This window comes from Coregonus lavaretus (genome assembly GCF_964263955.1).
Source record: "Coregonus lavaretus genome assembly, contig: HAP1_SCAFFOLD_47, whole genome shotgun sequence".
NCBI classification, from domain to species: domain Eukaryota; kingdom Metazoa; phylum Chordata; class Actinopteri; order Salmoniformes; family Salmonidae; genus Coregonus; species Coregonus lavaretus.
In genome coordinates this window covers 1,192,568-1,210,210 of record NW_028161510.1, presented here as the reverse complement: position 1 = coordinate 1,210,210, position 17,643 = coordinate 1,192,568, and the positions used below count along the sequence as shown (strand labels likewise).

The 17,643-nt window shown below is 43.1% G+C and overlaps 1 protein-coding gene across 1 annotated transcript; it reads right to left on the bottom strand.

The window, feature by feature from the left end:
* Window positions 1-407: 407 nt before the first annotated feature.
* On the bottom strand, window positions 408-13,157 carry LOC311120601 (uncharacterized protein). Its single transcript, XM_084195188.1, has 2 exons — window positions 12,485-13,157; window positions 408-2,730 (listed from the first exon to the last, which is right to left on the bottom strand). Exons 1-2 carry the CDS (start codon window positions 12,906-12,908, stop codon window positions 1,874-1,876), a joined length of 1,281 nt encoding a protein of 426 aa, XP_084051314.1. The 5' UTR covers window positions 12,909-13,157; the 3' UTR covers window positions 408-1,873.
* Between the last annotated feature and the right edge of the window lie 4,486 nt (window positions 13,158-17,643).

Below are 17,643 nucleotides of genomic sequence, written 5' to 3'. Positions count from 1 at the left end.
ACTAGATTACACGTAGCTAAGGCAAGAAACATCACTTGAAAGAGACACATCGTCATCTGCTGACTGGAGTGGGTAACGCATTTTGGGAAAATATTCATAACATTCTGGCAAACAATGTCATAAGAAATTATGTATTTGAATCCTGGATTGCAGATGCTATGTATTGGCCATTGAGAGGCTTTCAAGCCACGGGTCGGCCATATTGGCACCCGCCAGTAGGAGCAGTCCTCGATAGCATAGGAATGAATGAAATTCTACAGAATGTTCAATTAAATGTTTAGAGGACATAATTACATGTATGTAGTGGGGTATGTAGTGGGGACAGTTACATTATAACTCTCAAAATAAATACTTTAAGGCATTTTTTTTAAATAATGGTTTTAATTTTTTATTTGTATGATTAGCTTACATTTACATTTACGTCATTTAGCAGACGCTCTTATCCAGAGCGACTTACAAATTGGTGCATTCACCTTATAGCCAGTGGCACCTGGCTTTACAGTTGCCACCTTATAGCATAGTGGCAACTGTAAAGTTTGGTGGAAGAGGAATAATGGTCTGGGGCAGATTTTCATGGTTCGGGCAAGGCCCCTTAGTTCCAGTGAAGGGAAATCTTAACGCTACAGCATACAATGACATTCTATACGATTCTGTGCTTCCAACTTTGTGGCAACAGTTTGGGGAAGGCCTTTTCCTGTTTCAGCAAGACAATAACCCCATGCACAAAGCGAGGTCCATACAGAAATGGTTTGTCGAGATCGGTGTGGAAGAACTTGACTGGCCTGCACAGAGCCCTGAACTCAACCCCATCGAACACCTTTGGGATGAATTAGAACGCAGACTGCGAGCCAGGCCAAATCGCCCAACATCAGTGCCCGACCTCACTAATGCTCTTGTGGCTGAATGGAAGCAAGTCCCCACAGCAATGTTCCAACATTTAGTGGAAAGATTTCCCAGAAGAGTGGAGGCTGTTATAGCAGCAAAGGGGGGGACCAACTCCATATTAATGGCAACGATTTTGAAATTAGATGTTTGACGAGCAGGTGTCCACATACTTTTGATCTTGTAGTGTAACTCTATACTGCTCCTACATGGTGTAACAATACATCATGTAGATGTATATAATGAACAGACTAGCTCTATACTGCTCCTACATGGTGTAACAATACATCATGTAGATGTATATAATGAACAGACTAGCTCTATACTGCTCCTACATGGTGTAACAATATATCATGTAGATGTATATAATGAACAGACTAGCTCTATACTGCTCCTACATGGTGTAACAATACATCATGTAGATGTATATAATGAACAGACTAGCTCTATACTGCTCCTTCATGGTGTAACAATACATCATGTAGATGTATATAATTAACTATTGGGTTTCCACATTTTATTTTTTTCAGACAAAATATTTTGCATTAATCAAACCTTTTGACAAATCAGCAGCTGTGTTTTCTCTGACATGGTGGAATAATGAGGAAGTGAATATTTTTCATGTCAACATCTTATCAAGGCTATCAGAACAACGTCATCACATTTTCATGCACCTTTAACTTGATGAATAGTACAAACATGTATGCAATGAAACACAACTAAATTCAAGAGATTAAAGTTACAACAAAGAAATGCAAATTCCAATAATCTATATAATAATTTACATTTTGAAAGATCCAAATCATAAAATGAATATCTAAGGGTTGATACTATCTAATCAATCAAAGTTCCTAATCAAAACAAAATGTTAAAATCAGATTTTATATATGATCATGTCTCGAGATAAAAAATAAAAAAGTAGGCCAATTTTGTTTTTGAAAGCTTTCATACAATTTGGTTTTGTGTGGCATACACAAAAACACATTCTCAATCAAAAACATAAGTCAGAACACAGTGCCTCTATTCTCTCATGTGATTTCAGGTCCTCTGACTGAGAAAATGTCTTTCCACATTGAGAGCAGTGGTATGTCTTCTCCTCCTGTGTATGTATTCTTTCATGCTTATTCAGATACCTTAACCGGGTAAAACTCATTTCACACTGGGAGCAGTGGTATGTCTTATCCCCTTCTGTGTGTGTCCTCTCATGTTGGTTCAGGTTTCCTAACTGGGTAAAACTCTTTTCACACAAGGAGCACTGGTAGGGCTTTTCACGTGTGTGTATCCACTCATGCTTTTTCAGGCTCCCCCACCGGGGAAAACTCTTTTCACAATGGGAACAGTGGTAAGGCTTCTCTCCTGTGTGTGCCCTCTCATGAGTTCTCAGCTGCCCTAACTGGGTAAAACTCTTTCCACAGTGGGAACAGTGATAAGGCTTCTCTCCTGTGTGTGTCCTCTCATGCGTTCTTAGGTGCCCTAACTGGGTAAAACTCTTCCCACAGTGGGAACAGTGATAAAGCTTATCTCCTGTGTGTGCAATCTCATGCGTCCTCAGGTTCCATAACCGGGTAAAACTCTTTCCACAGCGGGAACAGTGATAAGGCTTCTCTCCTGTGTGTGTTCTCTCATGCGCTCTTAGGTGTCCTAACCGGGTAAAACTCTTTCCACAGTCGGAACAGTGATGAAGCTTCTCTCGTGTGTGTGTTCTCCCATGCTCTTTCAGCGTCCATAACCGCTTAAAACTCTTTCCACAATGGGAGGTGTGGTGTTGTCTCGCTGGTTTGGACGTCTCTGAGTCTGGTTCCCCTGAAGGACTCTTCCCGGTGTCAGAGTGAGAGTCTGGTCTCTCTCCTGCCAAATACAAACAGAGTATTTGGTTAAACAGACCTAAATGAAACCTCCACATAATTAAAAACTCTTCCTATGAGGTTTAATCCAGACTAGATCCCTCATAAAATGGTAAATTTGGATCTTGAATGCTGAATGGTTGATAGTTGTTAGTTAATCACGATAATCCACGTGTATTGCCTGTTGACAATTCCATTCACTGTCCCACAGCCCAGCCAGGCAATTCCTAAACTAATCTCCACTGGTAAATCATATTTAGACATTATTACCCCATGCTTCTAGTCTAAAATTTGGTTTGAAACAAAGGGGCTTTGTATAAACTAATGATGTGACAAATAGAAAAAATGTCTTAACATTTAAAAGTTTTTATTTTATTAATTATTTTACGCAACAGACCGAAGACTGAACACGCATTAGGGAATAGAAAGAGCAGGCGAGCGGCGCGACGGAGGAGGAGGAGGCAGGCAGAAAGAACCTTATGTCTTGGTCATCTGTATCTCACATACAGTGGGGAGAACAAGTATTTGATACACTGCCGATTTTGCAGGTTTTCCTACTTACAAAGCATGTAGAGGTCTGTAATTTTTATCATAGGTACACTTCAACTGTGAGAGACGGAATCTAAAACAAAAATCCAGAAAATCACATTGTATGATTTTTAAGTAATTCATTTGCATTTTATTGCATGACATAAGTATTTGATCACCTACCAACCAGTAAGAATTCCAGCTCTCACAGACCTGTTAGTTTTTCTTTAAGAAGCCCTCCTGTTCTCCACTCATTACCTGTATTAACTGCACCCGTTTGAACTCGTTACCTGTATAAAAGACACCTGTCCACACACTCAATCAAACAGACTCCAACCTCTTCACAATGGCCAAGACCAGAGAGCTGTGTAAGGACATCAGGGATAAAATTGTAGACCTGCACAAGGCTGGGATGGGCTACAGGACAATAGGCAAGCAGCTTGGTGAGAAGGCAACAACTGTTGGTGCAATTATTAGAAAATGGAAGAAGTTCAAGATGACGGTCAATCACCCTCGGTCTGGGGCTCCATGCAAGATCTCACCTCGTGGGGCATCAATGATCATGAGGAAGGTGAGGGATCAGCCCAGAACTACACGGCAGGACCCGGTCAATGACCTGAAGAGAGCTGGGACCACAGTCTCAAAGAAAACCATTAGTAACACACTATGCCGTCATGGATTAAAATCCTGCAGCGCACGCAATGTCCCCCTTCTCAAGCCAGCGCATGTCCAGGTCCGTCTGAAGTTTGCCAATGACCATCTGGATGATCCAGAGGAGAAATGGTAGAAGGTCATGTGGTCTGATGAGACAAAAATATAGCTTTTTGGTCTATATTACATTTTAGTCATTTAGCAGACGCTCTTATCCAGAGCGACTTACAGTTAGTGAGTGCATACATTTTTTATTTTTCATACTGGCCCCCCGTGGGAATCAAACCCACAACCCTGGCGTTGCAAACGCCATGTTCTACCAACTGAGCTACATCCCTGCCGGCCATTCCCTCCCCTACCCTGGACGACGCTGGGCCAATTGTGCGCCGCCCCATGGGTCTCCCGGTCGCGGCCGGCTACGACAGAGCCTGGATTAGAGAGTTTAGACAGAGTCTAAACTCCACTCGCCGTGTTTGGAGGAAGAAGGATGAGTACAACCCCAAGAACACCATCCCAACCGTGAAGCATGGATGTGGAAACATCATTCTTTGGGGATGGTTTTCTGCAAAGGGGACAGGACGACTGCACCGTATTGAGGGGAGGATGGATGGGGCCATGTATCGCGAGATCTTGGCCAACAACCTCCTTCCCTCAGTAAGAGCATTGAAGATGGATCGTGGCTGGGTCTTCCAGCATGACAACGACCCGAAACACACAGCCAGGGCAACTAAGGAGTGGCTCCGTAAGAAGCATCTCAAGGTCCTGGAGTGGCCTAGCCAGTCTCCAGACCTGAACCCAATAGAAAATCTTTGAAGGGAGCTGAAAGTCTGTATTGCCCAGCGACAGCCCCGAAACCTGAAGGATCTGGAGAAGGTCTGTATGGAGGAGTGGGCCAAAATCCCTGCTGTAGTGTGTGCAAACCTGGTCAAGACCTACAGGAAACGTATGATCTCTGTAATTGCAAACAAAGGTTTCTGTACCAAATATTAAGTTCTGCTTTTCTGATGTATCAAATACTTATGTCATGCAATAAAATGCAAATTAATTACTTAAAAATCATACAATGTGATTTTCTGGATTTTTGTTTTAGATTCCGTCTTTCACAGTTGAAGTGTACCTATGATAAAAATTACAGACCTCTACATGCTTTGTAAGTAGGAAAACCTGCAAAATCGGCAGTGTATCAAATACTTGTTCTCCCCACTGTATTCACCCAAGTAGCCTAAAGATCGCCTCTTCCTCCCTGTCCAAGCTTCAACTGCTCGGCCTCCGACCATAAGGCACCACAGAGGGTAGTGCGTACGGCCCAGTACATCACTGGGGCCAAGCTTCCTGCCATCCAGGACCTCTATACCAGGCGGTGTCAGAGGAAGGCCCTAAAAATTGTCAGACTCCAGCCACCCTAGTCATAGACTGTTCTCTCTGCTACTGCATGGCAAGCGGTACCGGAGCGCCAAGTCTAGGTCCCAAAGGCTTCTTAACAGCTTCTACCCACAAGCCATAAGAATCCTGAACAGCTAATCATGGCTACCCAGACTATTTGCATTGTCCCCCCCTCTTTTACGCTGCTGCTACTCTCTGTTTATTATCTACGCATTGTCAACTCTACCCACATGTACATATTACCTCAATTACCTCAACTAACCGGTGCCCCCGCACATTGACTCTGTACCGGTCCTCCCTGTATATAGCCTCCCTACTGTTATGTTATTTTACTGCTACTCTTTAATTTAAAAAATAAATAAAACATGTATTAATCTATTTTTTACTTAACACTTATTTTCTTTTCTTAAAACTGCATTGCTGGTTAAGGGCTTGTAAGTAAGCATTTCACTGTAAGGTCTACACCTGTTGTATTCGGCGCATGTGGCAAATAACATTTGATTTGATATATTCAATGACATGTCCATTCAAAAAAGGTTACAAAAAATAACATGCATCTAGTATACTGTCATTCAGCTGCAGAGTTTGATGTGACTGTGTTAGCTTTAGTTGGCAACTAGCAAGGGAGAAGAACGTTAGCCAGCATGCATAGCAACCATTTTTGTTTAGAACGAACAACCAATGTGCTTGGTTAGCAACCGTGCCAATAGAACAGGCAACCAGTGCGCTTGGGGGATTAAAAACTCTAGATCACCTTTACTCCAAACACAGACACACACAGACACACACAAAGCTCTCCCCAGCCCTCCATTCTGCAAATTGGACCATAACTCTATCCCCCTGATTCCTGCTTACAAGCAGGAAGTACCAGTGACGCCCACAATAAGGAAGTGGTCCGATGAAGCGAATGCTAAGCGACAGGACTGTTTCTCTAGCACAGACTGAAATATGTTCTGGGATTTATCCGATGGCATTGAGGCGTTTATCACATCAGTCAACGACTTCATTAATAAGTGCATCGATGACGTTGTCCATACAGTGACCTACATATCCCAACCAGATGCCATTGAATACAGGCAACCATGGATTAAAGGCAACATCCGCACTGAACTAAAGGCTAGAGCTGCCGCTTTCAAGGAGCAGGACACTAACCCAGACGCTTTTAAGAAATCCCGCTACGCCCAACGAACCATCAAATAGGCAAAGCTTCAATACAGGACTAAGATTGAATCCTACTACACTGGCTCTGAGGCTCGTCGGATGTGGCAGGGCTTGCAAACTATCACGGATTACAAAGGGAAACCCAGCCGAGAGCTGCCCAGTGACGCAAGCCTAGCAGATGAGCTAAATGCCTTCTATGCTCGAGTCGAGGCAAGCAACACTGAACCATGCGTGAGAGCACCAGCTGTTCCAGACGACTGTATTATCACGTTCTCCATAGCCGATGTGAGTAAGACCTTTAAACAGGTTAACATTCACAAGGTCGCAGGGCCAGACGGATTACCAGGTCGCGTACTCAGAGCATGCGTTGACCAGCTGACAAGTGTCTTCACTGACATTTTCAACCTCTCTCTGAACCAGTCTGTAATACCTACTTTTCAAGGGTTTTTCTTTATTTTTACATTGTAGAATAATAGTGAAGACATCAAAACTATGAAATAACACATATGGAATCATGTAGTAACCAAAAAAGTGTTAAATCAAATTATATTTTATATTTGAGATTCTTTATATAGCCACCCCTTTGCCTTGATGACAGCCTTGCACTCTCTTCAAAAAAAAAACTTGAATGAGTAGGTGTGTCCAAACTTTTGACTGGTACTGTAGATGAGAACTCTCTTGGTAGAAAGTGTGGTCTACAGCTTATCATGAGGTACTCTACCTCAGGCGAGCAATACCTCGAGACTTCTTTAACATTAGCTTTTATTGACAAATAGACATACACCCCTGTCCCTCGTCTTACCAGACGTAGCTTCTCTGTCCTGCCGATGCCGACGGAAAACCCAGCCAGCTCTATATTATCGTGTCGTCGTTCAGCCACGACTCGGTGAAACATAAGATATTACCGTTTTTAATGTCCTGCTGGTAGGATAGTCTTAATCGTAGATCATCCATTTTGTTTTCCAATGATTGCACGTTGGCCAATAGTACGGATTCTCAGAAGGCAGCCCGTAGCAGCAACATTATGTACAAAATACGTTTAAAAATAAGTTAAACGACGCGAAAAAAACAAAAAAAAATAGCACAGTTACAGTTGGTTAGGAGCCTGTAAAACCATATGCCACTGGATGAGAGAAATTGTCATTGTATTTTTGGCAGAATGATGTGAGGTTTTGTGTTGTCGTTGGAGGTGCGTCTTGGTCAGTTTAGCTCAGAAAATGCCGCCCTTGTCAATCTGCCGCCATTTATGGTCCGCCTAATCCTGCCCAATGAGCGGGCCGGCCCCCTGAATCCAGTTTCCCATTGGCCTATTCATCGGCTGTGAGTTGCAGAATTATGCTACCGCTCTGAAATAGTAGCCCAATCAATATCTTGTAACACAACATAAACAAATTTTAAAAAAATACATTTGGTCTCCCATTACACACCATTAGGCCAGTAGCAGACTAGCCCATATCCCCCAGAATGCCTAGACTACATTTGCTGTAGGCACTGCATCGATAGCCTACCATTTTGCCCATTAATGGAATTCAGTCAGACGTCACTTTAGTGCATTTCCGTCCATACATAAAAAAATAAATAAAAAAAATGTCACTCATGTCACATATCCACAGTCCACGAGAGGACTGTTCAACATTGGTCTGACCAATCGGAATCTATGCGCCGAGATTTGTTTTGATCATGCGGACTGGGAAATGTTCCGGGTTGCCTCTGAGAATAGTATTGACGTACACACCGACTCTGTGACTGAGTTCATCAGGAAGTGCATAGAGGATGTTGTTCCCACTATGACGATTAGAACTTATCCAAACCAAAAAAACGTGGATAGATGGCAGCATTCTTCCAAAACTGTATTGACCGTTATCTATGTGACATTCTCCGTTATGGATGTGACTTTCTCCGTTATGGATGTGACATTCTCCGTTATGGATGTGACATTCTCCGTTATGGATGTGACATTCTCCGTTATGGATGTGACATTCTCCGTTATGGATGTGACATTCTCCGTTATGGATGTGACATTCTCCGTTATGGATGTGACATTCTCCGTTATGGATGTGACATTCTCCGTTATGGATGTGACATTCTCCGTTATGGATGTGACATTCTCCGTTATGGATGTGACATCCTCCGTTATGGATGTGACATTCTCCGTTATGGATGTGACGCAAAATGAGTGTTTATATATTAAAGATTTCTTCACCAAACTTCATCCGAATACTTTTTTTGTCATCTGAAAATGCAGTGTACCTCAAAGAACCAAGAAATCACCAGTATCTTGAATAGTTTACATTTACATTTTAGTCATTTAGCAGACGCTCTTATCCAGAGCGACTTACAGTTAGTGAGTGCATACATTTTCATACTGGCCCCCCGTGGGAATAGTTATTGCATAGGCTATCAAAGTTCACTCGTGAAAGTTCCTTATGGATTCGTAAGACCTTAATTATGTTTATGAATTTAAGACCTTTATTATGCCATGTGACGTGGTTAGCAGAACAACGCATCGTTGCAGTTCATATGAGGACGTGAGTACACCCAAAGTGGATCACTCGCACAGATAGATTAGCCTGCTAGCTCTTCGGAAGCAGTAGGAAGTGCATGAACATTTGTATCATGATTGCGTTATGCAGTGATGCTGACTAGTGAGTCATTGATCATGTTATGAAGCGTCTGTAACGGTCACATCCATTACGCTTAGAGCAAATACTAACAGAGAGAAAAGCAACCAATTACACGTCACCTCACACTTTAGAACACACCCACTGTGTCGTTGCGTTTTGGTATATCAGAAGTACATTCATTTCCAATGGAACGCTGCGTTAGCCTTGCAGCATTGGTACATCAGAAGTACATTCATTTCCAATGGAACGCTGCTTTAGCCTTGCAGCATTGGTACATCAGAAGTACATTCATTTCCAATGGAACGCTGCGTTAGCCTTGCAGCATTGGTACATCAGAAGTACATTCATTTCCAATGGAACGCTGCGTTAGCCTTGCAGCATTGGTACATCAGAAGTACATTCATTTCCAATGGAACGCTGCGTTAGCCTTGCAGCATTGGTACATCAGAAGTACATTCATTTCCAACGGAACACTGCGTTAGCTTTGCAGCATTGCGTTGCAGAGGCAGTTGCAGTGTGTTCTGCGTGGTGCATACATTGGATTTATAAAAACGTATGCGTCAAACTGTATGCGTAGACATTACTGTATGCGTAATAGTACTTATTGTGATCGAGATGTAGTTGTCCCTGATTGCACTGACTTTGCTCACAGCTGCTTGTTTGAAGAAGTGTACTTACTGTGATCAAGATGTGGTTGTCCCACTGGCTATCCTAAGTTGAATGCACCAATTTGTAAGTCGCTCTGGATAAGATGACTTAACTGTAAATGTAATGTAAATGTAGATGGCTTGACAGAAATCATAGCAGAAGGTGAATGTTGAACTTTTGTTGCACACATATCTAGATGATGCTGCGCACTATTTTGCGCAATGACGCAGTCGGTGTGTTCAAAGTGTACGCCCTTGATGAAAGTTCGCTTTGCATAGAAAGTTTGCATACAATCATACTCGAAACGCATCTACAATAACTTTTCTTCAAGAACGTCACAGATGTGCCGCTGCCTGTCCAAATCAGCACTCTATCTCTACTAGATTGTAAAATTCTATACTAGCACTCAGTGGACAAAAATGTGTTTGATATTGTTTCATTAACCTTCCGACTTGCTCAGAAACACAGAGGGACAGATGTGAAGACCAAAATAAGTTCTGTGAGCCAAAAGCTATGAAATCAGGTTGACTGAAAAGCCTTATTTTGAGACTGTCTCCCACCTTGTAGTAACAATAACATTACATTTGGAAAATATTAAGGCCAACTGTAGTCTGTACTTTAAAAACACATTCAAGGTAACTATGAAAGTAGTTTAATTAGGAAATTAGCTATTTTGTTTTTTCATGCTCTGGTTGACCTTATTATGGAATTGCCAATAAGGCAATCAAAGAAGCAAGAGTCGCAATTCAACGGGGCTCAGACACGAGACGTATGACAATCACAGACTATAAAGGGAAAGCCAGCCACATCGCCGACACCGAGGCCTCGCTCCCCGACAAGCTAAACACCTTCTTCGCCTGGTTCAGGGAAAACACAGTGCCACTGACGAGGCCCACTACCAAGGACTGTGGACTCTCCTTCTCCATGGCCGACGTGAGTAAGACATTTAAGCATGTTAACCCCCGCAAGGCTGCCGGCCCAGACGGCATCCCTAGCGCGTCCTCAGAGCATGTGCAGACCAGCTGGCTGGTGTGTTTACGGACATATTCAATCTCTCCCTTTCCCAGTCTGCTGTTCCCACATGCTTCAAGATAGCCACCATTGGTTCTGTACACAAGAAAGCAAAGGTAACTGAACTAAATGACTATCGCCCCGTAGCACTCACCTCTGTCATCATGAAGTGCTTTGAGAGACTAGTCAAGGATCATATCACCTCTACCTTACCTGTCACCCTAGACCCACTTCAATTTGCTTACCGCCCCAATAGATCCACAGACGATGCAATCGCCATCACACTGTACACTGCCCTATCCCACCTGGACAAGATGAATACCTATGTAAGAATGCTGTTTACTGACTATAGCTCAGCATTTAACACCATAGTGCCCTCCAAGCTCATCACTAAGCTTGGGGCCCTGGGTCTGATCCCCGCCCTGTGCAACTGGGTCCTGGACTTCCTGACGGGCCGATCCCAAGTGGTGAAGGTAGGCAGCAACTCCTCTGTCACGCTGATCCTCAACACGTGGGCCCCACTGGGGTGCGTGCTCAGCCCCCTCCTGTACTTTCTGTTCACCCATGACTGCGTGGCCACGCACGTCTCCAACTCAAGCATCAAGTTTGCTGACGACACAACAGTAGTAGGCTTGATTACCAACAACGACGAGACAGCCTACAGGGAGGAGGTGAAAACCATGGCGGAGTAGTGCCAGGAAAATAACCTCTTTCTCAATGTCAACAAAACGAAGGAGCTGATGGTGGACTTCAGGAGACAGCAGAGAGCGCACCCCATCCATATCGACGGGCCACAGTGGAGAGGGTGAAAAGTTTAAAGTTCCTCTGCGTGCACATCACTGACACCCTGAAATGGTCCACCCACACAGACAGTGTGGTGAAGAAGGCGCAACAGCACCTCTTCAAACTCAGGAGGCTGAAGAAATTCATCTTTGCCCCTAAGACCCTCACAAAATTCTACAGATGCACCATTGAGAGCATCCTGTCGGGCTGTATCACCGCCTGGTACGGTCTGCCCAACACCTTACCGGGGGCACACTGCCCTCCAGGACATCTACAGCACCCGGTGTCACAAGAAGGCTGAGAAGAAATCAAATACCCGAGCCACAGCCTGTTCACCCCTCTACCATCTAGAAAGCGGAGACTGTACAGGTGTATCAAAGCTGGGGCAGAGAGCCTGAAAAACAGCTTCTATCTCCAGGCCATCAGAAAGGTAAACAGTCACCACTAGCCGGCCTCCGCCCAGTACCCAACCTTGAACCTTAGTCACTGTTACTAGCCGGCTACCACCCAGTACTCTACCCTGCACCTTAAAGGCTGCCCTATGAACATAGTATTTGAACACTGGTCACTTTAATAATGTTTACATACTGTTTTACCCACTTCATATGTATATACTGTATTCTAGTTATTGCTTATCCTATATAACTAATGCTGTACCCAACTTTTTTATTAATATACTGTCCATACACACCATTATATATTTATATTCCAGACTTTGACATTGCTCGTTCTGATATTTATTAATTTCTTTCTTTAAAATGTTTTGAATTTGTATGTATTGTTTTGTATTGCTAAGTATTACTGCACTGTTGGAGCTAGAAACACAAGCATTTCGCTGCACCTGCGATAACATCTGCAAATATGTTTACGTGATCAATAACATTTGATTTGAAGTGTAGAATGCCCGTTTAAAGCCACACAGTTCAACAACAGCAGAGTTTGTGCCCCTGTTTTAATGACAGTACTCACTGGTGTTAATCAGATCTCCAGTCTTCTCTTCTTCCTCCTCCTCCTCTAACGTGACAGTAATCTCCCCGTCCTTCACTCCAAAATCGTCTTCCTCCTCTGTGACAGCAATCTCCCCCTCCTTCAATCCAAAATCGTCTTCCTCAGTCATCTCCCCCTCCTCCTCCTTCACTCCAAAAACTGCATCCTCCTCTTCCTCCCAGTCTTCTTTCACAGTAACATCCTCCTCCTCTTTCACTCTGAAAGCACCTTCCTCTTCTTTCACCGTAACTTCTTTCTCTTCTAATTTCAACGTAACAGCTTCATCCTCTACTTCTTGTTTAACTGTAACAGTCTCCTCTTCCTTCTCCTCTTTCACGGGAGTTTCTTTCTCCGTCCAGCAGACCTCCTCTTCTTTAGCAGGAGGGGGGTAGCTCAGTGAACTCATAGTCGAGGACGTTAGCTAGCTAGTTAGCGTTAGCTTAGTGCTACTGCTAATTTAACAAGCCAGCTAGCTGACTAACAAAAACAACGTACATATGCTATTAAAATGGGTAACTAGTAGATACGACAGAAGTGTGTTTAAAACACAGTGGCTAATAATCACCGAAAGTGTCTAAAGAGCTCCAATGTTTCGGCTACGTTGGCTAGCAAGCTCACGAAATGGCCGACTAGAGCAGCTTCTTCTTCTTCTTCTTTGGTATTTTGGCGGTCCGCAAACAAATGTTTACCGGTGCATGCCGCCACCTACTGCATGGCTGTGTATCAGCCTACTCTGCAGTATGAATTCATTACACTTTGTAAACAAATGGCCCTACCAACTAACCCTACACCCTTTAAAACCTCATCACTATTCCACTACTTTGGACCTATCTGATCCTACAACAGGCCAGCAGCCTGGGAGGACGTGAGACTATCGTTCGAAACACCTTGTAACTCTTCTGCAGTAAAATCTCATACACACAAGTACTTCTCTGCAGCATCTATCCTCTGTGATTTACGTTCCATTCCTGCGGTACAGTTCTATGCCGCGTTCAAAACAACTTGGAAATCTGAGAAAAGAAACGAGCTCCGACTGGGAAAAATTGATTTGAACGGTCATCCAACTCAGAATTCCAAATCGGGAACTTGTTTTGAACGCAGCACTAGATAAATAAACGTCCCCCACATCAAAGTAGAAACATGCCAATAACTGATGATATATGAAAACGAATTATTTAAACAACATTGATTCATATTTGTTCATATTTTTTATTAAATGTGGGTTTTAAAACATGTTCCAAGGTGAAATAAATGCCCCCAATGTGAATCACTGTATATATGGAATTCATATTGGCTTATAGAGAAAAAACTATTCTTGGTGCCGCAGTAAAAGTATTGTAGTGAATACTCAGTAAGGTCTGTAGAATGTATATATTGTGTCATTTCATGGGGCTCGGAGTGTTACGGAGTGTTGCTGGCATTTTACTCTGGTCAAACAACTTAAAATGGGGGGCCTGGACACCAAATGGTACAAATATAGCACTTTAGGGGGAAAATGATTATTTGTGCTGATGTAAAAGTGGGGTGGGGAGTACCCTCTCTGCTGGGCACGCAATATCAAGTACACCTATATTTAGTGTGGTACTAAGAACTAATGTGTCACGTATACTTTGTAAAAATGACTAATTAGGGCGAAAATTCTGGAAAATGTGCACAATTATCAATATATTTTATACTAGTTGTCATACAAAGAATAATTAAAAGCATTTCTATAAAATATTGTCATATTTTTTCAACCCTAAATGGTGGACAACGTTTAATTTATTGCACCATACACCATTTTCTGTATGTTGTGTGCGGGGGGCATTCTACTTAGGAACTAGTTTCCAAATTCAAGCCAAGACCTCAGAAAAAACATTGTAGACCTCCACAAGTCCGATTCATCCTTGGGAGCAATTTCCAAACTCCTGAAGGTACCACGTTCATCTGTACAAACAATAGTACGCAAGTATAAACACCATGGGACCACGCAGCTGTCATACCGCTCAGGAAGGAGACGCGTTCTGTCTCCTAGAGATGAACGTACTTTGGTGCGAAAAGTGCAAATCAATCCCAGAACAACAGCAAAGGACCTTGTGAAGATGCTGGAGGAAACAGGTACAAAAGTATATATAGCCACAGTAAAACAAGTCCTATATCGACATAACCTGAAAGGCCGCTCAGCAAGGAATAAGCCACTGCTGCAAAACCGCCATAAAAAAGCCAGACTACGGTTTGCAACTGCACATGGGGACAAAGATCGTACTTTTTGGAGAAATGTCCTCTGGTCTGATGAAACAAAAATATAACTATTTGGCCATAATGACCATCGTTATGTTTGGAGGAAAAAGGGGGTGGCTTGCAAGCCGAAGAACACCATCCCAACCGTGAAGAACGGGAGTGGCAGCATCATGCTGTGGGGGTGCTTTGCTGCAGGAGGGACTGGTGCACTTCACAAAATAGATGGCATCATGAGGAAGGAAAATTATGTGGATATATTGAAGAAACATCTCAAGACATAAGTCAGGAAGTTAAAGCATGTTCGCAAATGGGTCTTCGAAATGGACAATGACCCCAAGCATACTTCCAAAGTTGTGGCAAAATGGCTTAAGGACAACAAAGTCAAGGTATTGGAGTGGCCATCACAAAGCCCTGACCTCAATCCTATAGGAAATTTGTGGGCAGAACTTAAAAAGCATGTTCGAGCAAGGAGGCCTACAGACCTGACTCAGTTATAGGACTTGTTGTGGTCCTCTGTAGCTCAGCTGGTAGAGCACGGCGCTTGTAACACCAAGGTAGTGGGTTCGATCCCCGGGACCACCCATACACAAGAAATGTATGCACGCATGACTAAGTTGCTTTGGATAAAAGCGTCTGCTAAATGGCATATTATTATTATTATAGTTACACCAGCTCTGTCAGGAGGAATTGGCCAAAATTGACCTAACTTATTGTGGGAAGCTTGTGGATCATCAGACTAACAACCTGGTCAGACTACTCCCCAGCACCACACTACCATCATCAGACTAACAGCCTGGTCACACTACTCCCCAGCACCACACTACGATCATCAGACTAACAGCCTGGTCACACTACTCCCCAGCACCATACTACCATCATCAGACTAACAGCCTGGTCACACTACTCCCCAGCACCACACTACGATCATCAGACTAACAGCCTGGTCACACTACTCCCCAGCACCACACTATGATCATCAGACTAACAACCTGGTCACACTACTCCCCAGCACCATACTACCATCATCAGACTAACAGCCTGGTCACACTACTCCCCAGCACCACACTACGATCATCAGACTAACAGCCTGGTCACACTACTCCCCAGCACCACACTACGATCATCAGACTAACAGCCTGGTCACACTACTCCCCAGCACCACACTACCATCATCAGACTAACAGCCTGGTCACACTACTCCCCAGCACCACACTACCATCATCAGACTAACAGCCTGGTCACACTACGATCATCAGACTAACAGCCTGGTCACACTACTCCCCAGCACCACACTACGATCATCAGACTAACAGCCTGGTCACACTACTCCCCAGCACCACACTACGATCATCAGACTAACAGCCTGGTCACACTACTCCCCAGCACCACACTACGATCATCAGACTAACAGCCTGGTCACACTACTCCCCAACACCACACTACGATCATCAGACTAACAACCTGGTCAGACTACTCCCCAGCACCACACTACGATCATCAGACTAACAGCCTGGTCACACTACTCCCCAGCACCACACTACGATCATCAGACTAACAACCTGGTCAGACTACTCCCCAGCACCACACTACGATCATCAGACTAACAACCTGGTCAGACTACTCCCCAGCACCACACTACGATCATCAGACTAACAACCTGGTCACACTACTCCCCAGCACCACACTACCATCATCAGACTAACAGCCTGGTCACACTACTCCCCAGCACCACACTACGATCATCAGACTAACAGCCTGGTCACACTACTCCCCAGCACCACACTACGATCATCAGACTAACAGCCTGGTCAGACCAGCCACAAACCTGTGCAGTATGGATGACAGGGCCTTCTCACATGTCAAGGGGGCAGTGTAACAAAACATAAGACTAGGTCTTTACTGCTCCTACATGGTGTAACAATACATCATATAGATGTATATAATGAACAGACTAGGTCTATACTGCTCCTACATGGTGTAACAATACATCATATAGATGTATATAATGAACAGACTAGGTCTATACTGCTCCTACATGGTGTAACAATACATCATATAGATGTATATAATGAACAGACTAGGTCTATACTGCTCCTACATGGTGTAACAATACATCATATAGATGTATATAATGAACAGACTAGGTCTATACTGCTCCTACATGGTGTAACAATACATCATATAGATGTATATAATGAACAGACTAGGTCTATACTGCTCCTACATGGTGTAACAATACATCATGTAGATGTATATAATGAACGTCCGCTAGTGGCTAACATAGTTAAGAAATAATTGTATTTAAAAATATGTTGCATTAATCAAAACCTGGAATAATACTAATGGGAAGATTCATGAGGTAGTGAATGTTTTTCATGTCAACAACTTATCAATGTTATCATCAGAACAACATCATCACATTTTCCTATTCATTTAGCTTGATGACAAAGTTCCAGAGTGGGGTCTCTGCTAGTGTTAAAGTAATGGCCCATTTTATACAGAGAAATTGGCATAGTAGGCAATGTAACCAATCACAGTTGTATCATTGAATATCCTGCAAATCACCAGCAGAGGGCGACCATAAAAAAATAAAAATAATAATAATAATATTCACTCTGTTGGTAAAGCTTAAAAATGTGATTATATCTCTAAAAGTAGCAGAGATCCCACTCTGGAATTGTGATATAGCTGTAGAGTATATAATGTTCATTTCATTGTATTTATTTAGCCAGGATCGTCCACTCAGTAACAATTGCCACTGTTTTCCAGGGGTCCTGGCTTCCATAGAATGAATAGAAACATACACAAGTTGTCTAGATGAAATACATATCCACAAAGCATATACAGCATACTCATTAGCATATACAGCATACTCATTAGCATATACAGCATACTCATTAGCATACACACCATACTCATTA

Excerpts from the sequence above, each read along its gene's own strand:
- LOC311120601 (XM_084195188.1), bottom strand. The coding sequence starts at position 12,908 with ATGAGTTCACTGAGCTACCCCCCTCCTGCTAAAGAAGAGGAGGTCTGC. Across the intron at positions 2,731-12,484 it reads TGGAGATCTGATTAACACCA|GAGAGAGACCAGACTCTCAC; the intron begins GTGAGTACTGTC and ends TGTATTTGGCAG.